Below are 13,346 nucleotides of genomic sequence, written 5' to 3' on the forward strand. Positions count from 1 at the left end.
TCAAATTACTAATTGTACTTCCTGGTAATAAGATTCAAATACAACTTGCATTTAATGAGGCCTTCAGTGTGTGAAGCATGTATGTTTTACATAGATTATCTTATCTAATTCTTAGAAAATTGTTTTGTAATAACAGCATTTGGTGGCATGAATACAAAAATTACCAAATATAGCTTGAGGACCTCCTGGTACAACCATATATTTCTTCCCCCTATTATAGAGAATTCTAATAAATTATGACAAGAATTCTAAGGCAAAAAAAAAGCCAAGTTACTATTATTTGTTACAACTTTGACCCAGATAAAAACTGTTAACACCCACTAATGGTTATATTTGTAGTCATTTCTTTTTAAATTCCTTTTGCTTGCATCTATTGTTTAGAGAAGATGCTGTCTGTTTTTATGGAAGGGAAAAATTTATAAGCAATTTTCACCTACAAGTTCTGGAACTAAAAATATATTATAGGTGACAAATCAGTTCTCTGATTTCTAGGAGGGCCTGTGAGTTGAATATGCATACATCTGGAATAAGGGCTCTAGCAGACTTTTTGACTCCCTAACCTCAATTACCAAGAAAATAACATTGTCCTCTCTAACCTGATCAGCTTTGGATTTCTGAAAACATTCAACTCTCTGAAGAAAGTTATAGAAAGGTGAACAAAATTTAGATGATCAAATGTCTTAGTTTATGCCTGTTGTCCAGAGGTTAAAAAGTACTAGCTCTCAATTTTATTCCCATAAGTATCTTGTTTTGGATAATGAATTATATACTCATCCCATGTGGCAGCTTTGTAAGCTATCAAATCAGAATCTGGTACATTTCCCAGAATTTTGTTTTCTGTTATCTATGATGCCCAAGGAACAGAAAACAGTTGAGAACACAAAAAAAAAATCTGTGCTCAACCTTTGGAAGACAAAATTTTAAAGTAAAGGCAATGGCCTGCTCTTATGTTTTCAAAAGCTGATTTGAGGAAGGTGTTGAGTTTCCCCAGGTTGACATGTGGGAGCAGACTACAGTATGTCCCAGTTCCCCGAGGACTTCTCCTTTAACAAATCCAAAAATTCCTGAGGAGCTTGGAAGTTTCTATGGTACATAGGGTCCCAATAAGTCCTGAAGCTCACCCACATCTTTGCAAACTATTTTATTGACAAGAATAAAGTGCTTGCTTTCCTAATGTAAAGTCCCAGCATTTTTGCAGACTTGTAAAAACTCCAACCTAAGAATCTTTTCCTAATTTTATACCAGCTACTCTTAAGCCTTTTAAAGTCATAGGCAGCTTTGAAAATATACTGAAAGGTATGAATGAATTGATTGTCTAGGAAAATGTACAAATTGGAAGAGTCTATCCAGCTCTAAGATTTTCTGACAACCACTTCCTCTTGAACTGTCTTCCCAAAGGGTGATAGGTGATTAAAAGTGTTAGGCTCTTGAGAGCCCCACACCACTTGACTGAGAAACCAATGTCAGGTGTCAGTTTGTCTTGGCCACTTCAAGTTTGTTCATGGTCTCTCCTATTGACTTCTAATGACAGAGTTCAGGATACACTACATCAAATGATGGCTCCTTGATAGCTTTTTCATTGAAAGAATTTGAGGAAAAGGCTTATGCAAGAACTGACTCACTTTTCTTTCCGTGAAGTAGATATCAAACCCTCTTTGAAATGCCAATATAAATCTGGAAGAACAGCCCTGCTGATTCCCCAAATTATGCTTAGCACATATCTTTTTTTTATCCTATCCATCACTTTTCACACTTTATTGAACCATAGCTTAAACACATTCCAGTCCTAGGAGATGGAGAGATAACATAAAGGGCAAGATCTGTCCCTTGTATGAGGCAAATCCAGACTATTTCCCATCACCCACCACTACCAGGAGTGATCCCTGAGTGCAAAGCCATAAGTAAGCCCTGAAAACTACCAGGTGTAGAAGCAAACAAAACCAAATAAAAGCACTCAGATCTGATGACTAAAACAAAATTTTATCCTTATGTCCTGTGCAATCGGCCATACCACACAATCCTTCTTTTGGACTGGAATAATAGCACAGCGGGTAGGGCATTTGCCTTGCACACAGCTGACCCAGGTTCAATTCCTCTGTCCCTCTCGGAAATCCCGGCAAGCTCTTGAGAGTACCCCGCCCGCACGGCAGAGCCTGGCAAGCTACTGTGCCATTTGCAAAATGCCAAAAACAAAAACAGTAACAACAAATCCCACAATGGAGACGTTATTGGTGCCCACTGGAGCAAATCAATGAACAACAGGATGACAGTGTTACAGAGCTACCCTTATTTCAGATAAAGTTTCTTGTGCTCTTGGATGTAGGTTAATGGGCATCAGAGTGAATCCACTTTTTCTCTTATAAAGTAGACAAAACAAATTGTACATGTGCCTGACAAGCAGATTATGTTTGGGTAAAATACACCAAATTTAAAAATAAGGATTTGTAACAGTTTTCAAGAATTTATTTCTCAGCCAGGCAAAGTTGCTTATAAAAGTAGATTTTCATTTTTCCCTCTTTCTCCTCCGTCTCCTCTTTTTCTCTCCTTCTCTTCCTCCTCTTCTACCTCCTTCTGTTTGTTTTTCAGTCTTATATGTCAGGACTCGGGGTGCTACTCCCAGCTCAGTGCTCAGGGGTCACTCTTGTAATGCTCAGGGCACCATGTGGTACAGGGATTGAATCCAGGTCTCTAGTCCAATAGGTTATTCCTCCAGTTGGATTTTTATTGTTTTATGGAAACTGTTTTCAAATTTTTATAGTTTAGTTAAGGTGTTTCCAATGTTGTGACTTTTATGGTCTTGGTACTCCTACTTACCTCAATTTACCACCACTAGTGTCCAAAACTCTCTTTCTTACCCCAGCCCCATCACCAGTCCACCTACTCCCTCAAATCTAGAGCTCTCAGTTTCAACTCCAGTGCCCAGAGCTTGTTATCAATCGACAGTTTCTATAGCTTCACTCTATTTTCCTACACACCACTTTGTGGGCAATTTTTAATGCCTTAAAGTTGCTGACCTACTTTTCTAAAGTTCCAGATTTTTATTTTTTCTTCTTTATCCTTCTTCTCCTCTTTTTCCTTTCCTGCTCTTCCTCCTCTTCTACCTTTTTCTGTTCGTTTTTCAGTCTTATATGTCTAAAAATACATATCACTGGTGAGTCCAATGATAGCTGCCTTTAGACTTATTTCTGGTGTGTTTTTTTTTGTTTTTAAAAGTTGCCATTATGTGTTTTGAAGACTATTCTATAGTAATGTAACCATATGTCTTTCATTTTAAATTCTAGGCCATAATTTTATTTAGGAATTTGTGAAATCAATCTTACCCAAAAGCTCAAGGCTTTATATCAATCTGCTTAGAGTAGGCCTCTGTCAATAAGTGTGACATTGGTGTGGGGAACAAATAATTAGTTGAGACCCCATGGACATTAGGTGAAATGGTTCTAATTACTTAGAAACACAGTGAAGTTAAAAGCAGAGAAGGCCCTAGGAGTTTAGAAGTGCTTGACTTTTTAACTCAGTTCTTTGTGTTTCTTTTCCCCAATTCAATAAGAAATCTCTTCTCCTACTTATGAGCTAGAAGAATACAGTTTGGAGATTATCATCCAGGTGTATATTTGATATTGGATATTTCTTCTATGTCTGATGAAAGCATATTTTTACTCTCAGTAAAATAATTCTCAGTAAAATAATTCTCAGTAAAATAATTCTCCTTGATAGATGAAATATAAAGAACTCCCCTTTGTCTCAGCTGGCCTCATGTGCCTAAAAACACAATATATATATATAAAGTCCACCTTGATTTTTTTTAATGAACTTTTATGCAAATTCTCCATTTGTATGTTACTAAATTAGTTTTTCATTTGCTTTGCCTGTCTAATGCTATTTTGATTACATATTCAGCCAGAGAAGAACCCAGAAAAGTAGAAAATTATTTCATCAGTCCCTGACAGATTCCAACTATTTATTATTGGAGCAATAGCACAGCGGTAGGGTGTTTGCCTTGCACGCAGCCAACATGGCCGACCCAAGTTCGATTCCTCCGCCCCTTTCGGAGAGCCCGGCAAGCTACCGTGAGTATCTCACCCTCACGGCAGAGCCTGGCAAGCTCCCTGTGACGTATTTGATATGCCAAACACAGTAACAACAAAGTCTCCAATGGAGACGTTACTGGGCCCGCTCGAGCAAATCGATGATCAACGGGAGGGCCTTTACTTTACTTTACAAAAAAAACCCATAGTTTATAGTCATGTAAATAAATAGTATTTCAATAGATATTAAAATAGCATTCATACATAGCTATACATGTTTACGTATGTGTGTATATATATAACCTAATTAGATCAATATGTAAAAACACAATATGAAAGATTTAGATTATTCATAATTATGACTTATGGCTCTGGATGAATAGCCCTTCACTTTGGTTGACATTGAGGGACTTAATTTTGTTAGATGATGCTTGCTTTAGCCCAGTAATCAGTGGAATCAGAAACTAAGTAATCACAACCACAACCGCATGTCAATAATCTCCAGTGATATATCCTATGACATCCGCGATATCTACACTTTATATATTTCTTTTTACCATAGCTATCTACTAGAATATATAGTAGGCACTTAGTACGTTAACACATTATTGTTAAATGTGTAAGTTATATAATGAGAAACAAAGAATGTCTGGGTTTACAGAATGCCAATTAAAGTATATATATATATATATAATAAAGTGTATATATATAATATTTTTTCTGAGTTTTATTGACTCCACTTCTACTAGAGAAAGAAAAATGGGAAAGGACACAAATATGATAAAGAACATTAAGATGTTAATGAAATGTTTCTGCTTGTTCAAAAAGTGATGAACATAAATTCATTCATCTATTAATTTAACATTTATTGAGCACCTAAATCATTCCCTCAAAGAGCTCTGTCAATAGAGCATGTGAAAATAGACATATAATTTTAAAAAATGCAAACCTTGAGTGAGATAAACAATAAACTCAGAGACTGAATGGACAATAACAAAAATTTCTTTCTTTACTTGCCTTACTCCTAATTCTAAAGAATGCACGCACATTCAAGATGTAGTATCTCAATATATATATAATTCTGGGAAAGTTCTTTTAGCAAATTTTTCTTCACAGGAACTAGAAATCAGATATTTCAGTGGGAGGAGCAAATAGCATGTCTGGAAAGAAAATTGGAGGCAGACGGCAGAGGGATATAAAATTACTTTACGTAGTTTTCTATATGTTCAAAAATTTGCAGCTTAAATTAATTTGTTGCCTACTGCCAAATGTAGAATTACAGGTTACTCTGTATTAATGTTTAATAAAGGCCTAGCACAAAACTAAGTATTTTTTATTATCTTTGTGAAACTATAATATACAGACTTTGTTAAGCTCTTTTTAAAGGATGTTTATTATGGTTGGAGCCTGGGAAACAATGATTATGACAAAGAAAGAAAAGAAAGAAAAGAAAGAGAAAAGTGGACAGGAAACTGGACTTTGGCAACCCTCAAGCAAATTTGAATGATAGAGTGCTGTTTCTCACTCTAACTTGAGGGGAAGAGAAAGCCTGAACTTCTTCCTTCCTTCCTTCCTTCCTTCCTTCCTTCCTTCCTTCCTTCCTTCCTTCCTTCCTTCCTTCCTTCCTTCCTTCCTTGTGTGTGTTATGCAAGATCATTTTGATTGGATAAAACTTATTTAGAAAGATGTGAGGGAAGATAAAGGAAGTATGTGGTAAGAGAGTACAGGCTCCAAGAGTAAGCTCTGTTTCCTTATTTCATGAATCTTACCTGAAAAGTTTTTGTAGTCCACCAAGTCAAACATAACGACAGCGACAGCTGACCATGTGATGATGAGAGCTATGACCAGGAGCCAGGCTGCCGGAGAGCTGAATGTCGTGACTATGTCCTCTGTGACTGTCCTCTTCAGTACTTTCCCAGGAGATTTGGGCACAGATCCATTTTTGTTGTCTATCACAGTTGTGGTAGTAGATGCATTTCCTAGTCGCAGATTCAGAAAGGAAAATTAAAATTTTGAAGTGCATATGAAATTTTAGTGATAAAAAACATACTATGTAAGCATGCATAAGTTATTTAGACCTTTTTCAATAGTAGAATTCATGGTTTTAGTGGAGGACTACATGATCGCCTCTGAATTTACTCTCCATCCTAAAAGCATGATCTCATAACCAGTATTCCTTATTTGAACTCCATAAATACTGCCATTATATTGCTAGCATTGTTATAATTTTCAATCATTTTTGCTTCATCCCTACCATTCCCTAAAGCCTCTGTTCTCAAGAGCAATAGGGTTGGGGGTTAAATTGCTTTTTCACACTTTGATTTTAGGCTCATATGTCAGTGATAAATGAAAGCAAACTGATCTCTTCCATGGGAGAAAAAGGAGTAGAACCAACATCAATTCTAACACAGTTCAAATGGACAGAATTCTTTCTTGATACCCTGCTTTTGCTGCAGTCTGGAACTTTCTGTTAAAGACGTTCTTTTTTTTTTTATTCTGAGAAGTGTCCTAGGATATTTAAGAGAGAGCAATGTTGAATACAGTGACTTTTATTTCTGCTTTCAGAGTCAACGTGTGACAGAAAAATCAAAAAATATAAAAATAAAGAAATAATTTGAAACCCACCACCCAAAAATAATTGCTATAACATGTTCTATATATAGCTTCTTTAATGTACATATTCATATTAAACATAATTGTATTGTTTAACAACTAATCATCAAACTGGCATATGTATTTTCACTATGCAATCTATAAAGAGTAAGTCATTATGTGCTCCTAAAAATATCATTTAAGTAGTTGTATGTTGTATTATTTGGTGACTATGCATTAGTTAGGTTTTCTGCCTTAGACACTGGTAGAAGTTTTCTCACTGCTCATTAATAATTATTTTATTAGAAGAAATTTCTAAGTATAGAATTTGGGGGATAAATATAAAAGTATTTATATAGTTTTGAAGAATACATATATTTATTTGAATTTTGATTTTTTTTATAGAATTTATTCTAGAAATCTGTTTTCTTATTGCCAATCATCCTGGATATTGCCAGTGTGTAGGATATTTGTCATCATATAGGAGGAAAATATGTCTTTATTTGTATTTATGATTATTAGAAATAAACATTTATGTTTTCTTTTGTATTTATGTTGTATTTTTATAAATTCCCTATATACACTTTCCTTGGTTTATAAAATTGTATTATCATATTTGTATGTAAATTCATATATGTTTATATATTTACTTGCTTTTGTGTTTCTTATATTTATATGTTCATCTCTCTATATAAATAAATAAAAGTATGCATGTACATGCATGTGAAAATAGTAATTTGAAGTAGCATTTCATGTTGCATTTTTCTTTATAACTTAATTTTTATTTCATTTTTATAAATAGAATGTACATTTAAATTTTAGTAGCTCTCATTTTCTTTATGTAAATTTCTGCCTTTATAGGGCTAGATATCTCCTCATCAAAGAAGTCTTGAATTTTAATTATGTTGACAACTTTGATTCATAGAAAACAAAATCTATGGAAAGAGTAGATACCACAGATGATGTATTATGTTATATCTTAGCAAATTGAACTACAACCAAAAGAAGTCAGTCTCATAGCATTTCACTCAGATGTAAACAACTGAGTACTAAGAAAAAATATATTCCAACAACATAAATTGTAGAATAACACTTTTGTCCTTCGTGCATAGCCTCAGGTAGTTTAGGGTTATTGGGTTGCTCCCATCACAGTGCTCCCATTCCTCTGTTTTTAATTGTAACTTCTTTCTTTGTGCTCTGTTGACTTGTAAATATTGTTTTTCTCTTCGCCCTAAGTCCTTTGCATAATTTATTCAGAGCAATGTCCTTTTTGTATGGACACAAGAAGACAGTATATGCTATGCTTTTGTAACATGACTCTCAGTGATATTTTCCTCCTGGGCATCTGTTCTCTCAACCTAAGCCTCAGCTGCCCTTACTTCTTAGCACCCCCAAAAGCAGAGTCCCAACGAGGGACTGGATAGAACCAGGGGTGAGTGCTAAGCTATGTGCTATCCTGGCATTGAGATGGGCCTGGCCAAAATGCCATAATGCTTAACTATAAGTTAAGAGCTTGGTCAGGGACAAATGTTGTCATGATCCAAAATATAATAATTAGATTCGACCCTGCTAGGATTAGGAATGATTAATCTGGCCTGAGCTCTATAGTCTGAGTCTGTGGCAAGATGTTCCCAGGAGAGCTGCCCTACAAGCCTCAATGTTATCTCTTCTGTGTCTATACCAAAACAAACAAACAAACAAACAAACAAACGAGTATTAAAATGTTGATAGAGTCATTGGACTGGGGAAATGAGAAAAACACCTTAGGCGGTATTTTGCACTTGGGAAGTCAGGAATCTTTTAGGTGGTGTTTCCTTTGAACTTGGTGGGCCCTCAGGAAGGGCTTTCTTAGGTTGATTTTGCTAGCAGACTGGGTGCAGTGTCAGCCCAGAGTGCTGGGGAGTCGAAGTGGCAAGAGAGCTAGGAAGGAAGAGAGTTGGAGAGATGAGAGAGAGAGCAGGGTAGCAAGGTGGGCGTTGGAGAGACTAGCAAGGTGGACAGAGGGAGAAGGATGTAGAAGAATACAGGAGCAGGCACAAGGAGAGCCCAGGCTGCAAGATGGAGTGTGGAAGGATGAGTGAGAGAGAGAGGAAGAGACGGGAATGAGGGGCAGTGTGAGACTAGAATGGGGAGGCTCAGAGAGACTGAGGCAGGCGCATGGGGAGAATGAAATAAACGGCAACTAATCAATCAACCGTCTTGGTCCTCGTCTCCTCCACCGTCTGCCCCATTGCCTGAGCTGCCCAGGCTGGGTGAGCGGCCTGGAGCCCCCCAGAACCCGGGTGGTGCGGGGAAGAGCCGTTGGGGTCTCCTCCTGGCCGCCCCTGGAGTATTATACAATAAATCATGTTGCTGAAATTATAGTTTAGCAAAGCATTTCTTATATATTGGAAATAAATATATGTAATAATTTAATAGTTGCACAACAACCTTTGCAATGCTAATTTAAAACAGACCAAGTAGTTTGACATTAAAATTAGATAAAAGAAACCTGAAACAGATATAAAGGGGAAATTTTGATAAATTACATTTTAATAACTTTATCTATTTTCATCCTTGCGGTTTATATTAACTTATCAAACTGACCAAAATTTACTAAATTTACCCCAAAAGTAAATGCTAAAATTTCTTTATATTTTTCACAGAATGGAATTCAACTAATTAGAAAAACCACTCTAAAGAATGTGCTGAATTGAAATGATTTAATCTTTTAAAATTGAAAGGAATTCATTAATCCCTTTGAAGATTTGAGAGTGCAGTGTAAATAATCCTTTCCACTTTTCTATTTTTGTTCTATCTTCTATACTTTTTCCTTAAGTTAATTATGACTTTGTGTGGAAACAGTACACGAATACAATTATACCATGGGTTTATAGACAAAAGTGAACAGAATTAACTCATGATTCCTCTGTGTATTAGTTGGTTGTCTAGAAGATTAAGACTATGCCTCATCTTTGAATGAGAGAAGTTTCTGTATCTGAGGAATGAAGTTGAAAGGCTTAATTTACCAGAATACTGTTGAATAAGTAAGAAAAATATGCTTAGTCTATTCCTTGTACATAGAATTATTCATTATATGATGATGAAATAATTACATCATCATAATTATAAAAATATTATTATTATTAATAGCATCAGAATTGCTACTATCACAAATCCCACGGCTACTACAATGACTAGGACTATGACCACTGAAAACATTATAAGCAAAAGATAGATGGGTATTTTTATACCAGAAATAAAGGTCCAGGAGCTGTTACTTCTATTTTTTAATCAAATATTTCATGTGAAAGTAAAGATTATTTTATTATAAGGTATTTTTCAGACTAACAAATAAAAAGTATTCCTGACTCACTCAGTGCCTTTTCTAAATCAATTTATATTTTAATTGAGATGCTTGTAATAATTTATTCATACTAGTAGGGGATATTTTGCTCCTTCAACAAAGTTGAGAGGTGAACTACTATAAAATTATAACATTATAGGACAACATTATCCACTTAACTAAATTCTTCAAGTTATAAAATTAAAGTTTGAGCTTTAGATGAATGTGCATGCAGGATGCTTATTGAATAAATTCAGTTCACAAGATAATATTTTGCTATTCGGGAAAGAAATGAAAATAGAGAACAAAATTAAGTACTCTTGTTAGTAACATCTTAATCTTTTTGTTTCTTTATCTTTCCAAATCAACTATTGTTTTTATAATAATAAAATAAGTGAAAAAAATCACATCACTTACTAGGGAAAATAAAATAAAATGTGTTTAAGTACACATAACTATTTTTAGATGCTGTAGTAAACATAAGTCCATATTTATAAAACCACAAAACTGATATGGATTCACTTTAAGGTAAAATAATTTACTTAATATTATTAAATAACTTTAGCTGTAAGTTAACAATAGTGACAATGAATGTAGTTTTTCTGAAAAACTTATGTACTTTTTGTTATGAACTCAAGTTGATGAACTCAATTTAAGTAAAATGAGCAAGGTGGAAAAACACCTTTAAAAAATAGAGTTCACAAACTGTACTTGAGATAGTGCTCAAGAAGAAAAATTTAGAAATAACTCATATCATATCCTCTCATTGATTTTTATGCCAAATTCCCATCACTTCTAATGGCAGTTCTGAAAATGGATGAATGATAGGAGTACTTCGAAATGCAATTTAAGTCCCAAGTGAAGCTACAAATGAATCAAACCTTTGGAATAATGATCTGCAGCAGAGTAAGTGAATTATAAGTGTTTAGGAGAGGCCTACCTGGAAGTTGAGATGTTGCTAATCATCAGTTTTTTACCCTCTGGAAGGATTCCTACCACTACTTCACAGAGAATACCAGAATTGCTTTTTCACTTCAGATTCACTTCAGTGAATTATGTATTAGGAGAATATTTCTATCGCCACATACACACACCTTCTTGGTATATTGAAATAGAAAGAATGTATTTACTGACATTTAAAATGAGTTGAAACCTGTAGTAATTTTAGAAGAAAATTACATTTTTCTTTTTTACAGAGAAAATAAGGTAAAATTCTACTTTAACTCAGAATAAATTAGAAAATAATGTAAACTCTGAATTAAAATATTGCTTAATTTCAAAAGGCAATATAATATAAATTGTAAATTCTTTTAATTATCCTGCCCAAATTCAATTCCAAAATGATCTGTTGATGATTCTCCTAACAAAGAAAAACCTTACTATATGTTGCTCTTGTTTATAGAAAGACATTATTTGTACCTTTCATATTCTATTAAAATTTACTGCAGAAGCTACACAGAAACTAGAAGGAAAATAAATTGCTTTTTCTCAAAACTAGTCAAGATAAATGTAAAGAACAGAGCATATAATCTCAGAATACTTAATATTTAAGATGCACTTTGAAGATGAAAGGAGCTAGTTATTAATATGGTGGTAGAAAATGAGAGCCAAATATTATGAGCAATTTGGTTGGGTTATGCTTCTTGAGAGTTAACATTTTAAGGCTAGAGCAAAAAGTAGATATAATATGTGATAGCTCCTTCCATAACCAGTACTTAATTCCATTCCTCTTGATTTTATAAAAATTATTTTGATTGTCAAATAGAATCAGCTTCAAAGAAGTGGGTATTTGGTAGAAAGGCCAAGTGACCCTGCTCAGAAAGTAAATAGAGGGGCTGCTTACATAGCAATTTCAAACACAAACTTCACAGTCAGGTTATTCATTTTAAGAATAAATCATAAACCTCCTGAAAGATGTTATCCAATCTCATCATGCTTTATTAATTAAAGAGGACAGTTCCAAGTGTATTGGTTAATCATTACTTCTATGGGACACTGGCAGGGCTATCTCTTCCAGGTTTCTTAAATAATTCATCTATTTTCTGAAAGGGTATAACTTACATCCTCATTACATGAAGTATTATTGTGAATTTTATATTACACCTGGCTCTCTGGTTTGTGTACTCCCTCACTGTATTTTTACTTCAGGAATTAGATGGGTACTATATAGTGTGGAATATTTGGGGAATAGAAATTAATCAACATCATCTATACAATAATGATTATGTGACAATTATTTTGAGTGTGAACCCAATAATTAGGAAATTTATGTCCTAGAATGAAGAGTTTCTATCCATATCATATCAGTTGAGGAAGCTTTTAGGAAGATAAGCCATTATAGGGTCTGAAAAATTTTATGAAGTTGAAGTTTATGGAAGGACTCTACAGAAAATTTTGAGTTTTGTCAAATCGATTTCAGATAAATAGATAGGTAAAGGTAAAGGCAAAGGCCCTCCCGTTGATCGTCGATTTGCTCGAGCGGGCCCAGTAACGTCTCCATTGGGGACTTTGTTGCTACTGTGTCTGGCATATCGAATACTCTCAGTAGCTTGCCGGGCTCTCAGAGAGGGGTGGAGAAATCGAACTCGGGTCGGCCATGTTGGCCGCTTGTAAGGCGAACGCCCTACCGCTGTGCTATCAATATTTGACAATACTGTCTAATAAAGATGTATTAAACAGAATAAATATAAGATCTATGTACTATGTTCAATTTCAAAAGCAATATTCTGATATTTTATGTTAGGCCTAACATATATTTTTTTTGTCAATATATGTAAGCAAAATTCTTTGCCTAGTCCTAAAATACTAGAAGTAGGTAAAGAATTTTGATTTTATATAAGTTGTATGTAAGTAAATTGAACCATTGTCATTGAATTAGAAACAAACTAAAATATCAAATATTTGGGTAATGACATGCTAGTTCTATTTGGAAAAAATATTAAACTGAATCTTTAAAAATCATTAACTTTACATGGTTCATAGGCTCTATCTTTTACTTTTTTCTTAAGATTATCTTCATGAAAATCAACTCTTTTAGAATTAATCAACTTCTGTTAATATTATTCCATGCGGAATAATAACTCTACCTTTTTGGTAGAATTAGAATGACACTATATGGTACTATTTTTGTGTCACGGTACTTCTACTTTATTACCATTAAGAGAGAGATATTTCTGCACTTTCCCACCTACACAGAATTATATGACATATCTATATTCTTTTGTTTAGATATATTCAGTAATAAAGACCAGGGCTTCATGTAAACATTCTGCTAAAAATAAAATTAATAAAAACGATGAATTTCTCACACAGCAGTTATCGTTTGAAATTTAAGGAGACGCTAGAACAGAATACTTAGAATTCTTTTAAGATTATGTTTCTACTTTAAGAAATGTTTTATCAGT

General features: G+C 34.2%; 1 protein-coding gene across 8 annotated transcripts in view; it reads right to left on the reverse strand.

Moving 5' to 3' along the window:
* TRDN (triadin) overlaps positions 1–13,346 on the reverse strand; it is a 426,217-nt gene that overhangs the window by 366,773 nt on the left and 46,098 nt on the right. For all 8 annotated transcript variants that reach the window (XM_056125005.1, XM_056124999.1, XM_056125002.1 and 5 more), the window contains exon 2: positions 5,795–6,004. In XM_056125005.1, the coding sequence (XP_055980980.1) occupies positions 5,795–6,004 (210 nt within the window). The remainder of the gene's footprint in view (positions 1–5,794; positions 6,005–13,346) is intronic.

This window comes from Sorex fumeus, unplaced genomic scaffold (genome assembly GCF_029834395.1).
Source record: "Sorex fumeus unplaced genomic scaffold, SorFum_2.1 ptg000054l, whole genome shotgun sequence".
In the NCBI taxonomy this organism is placed as follows: Eukaryota; Metazoa; Chordata; class Mammalia; order Eulipotyphla; family Soricidae; genus Sorex; species Sorex fumeus.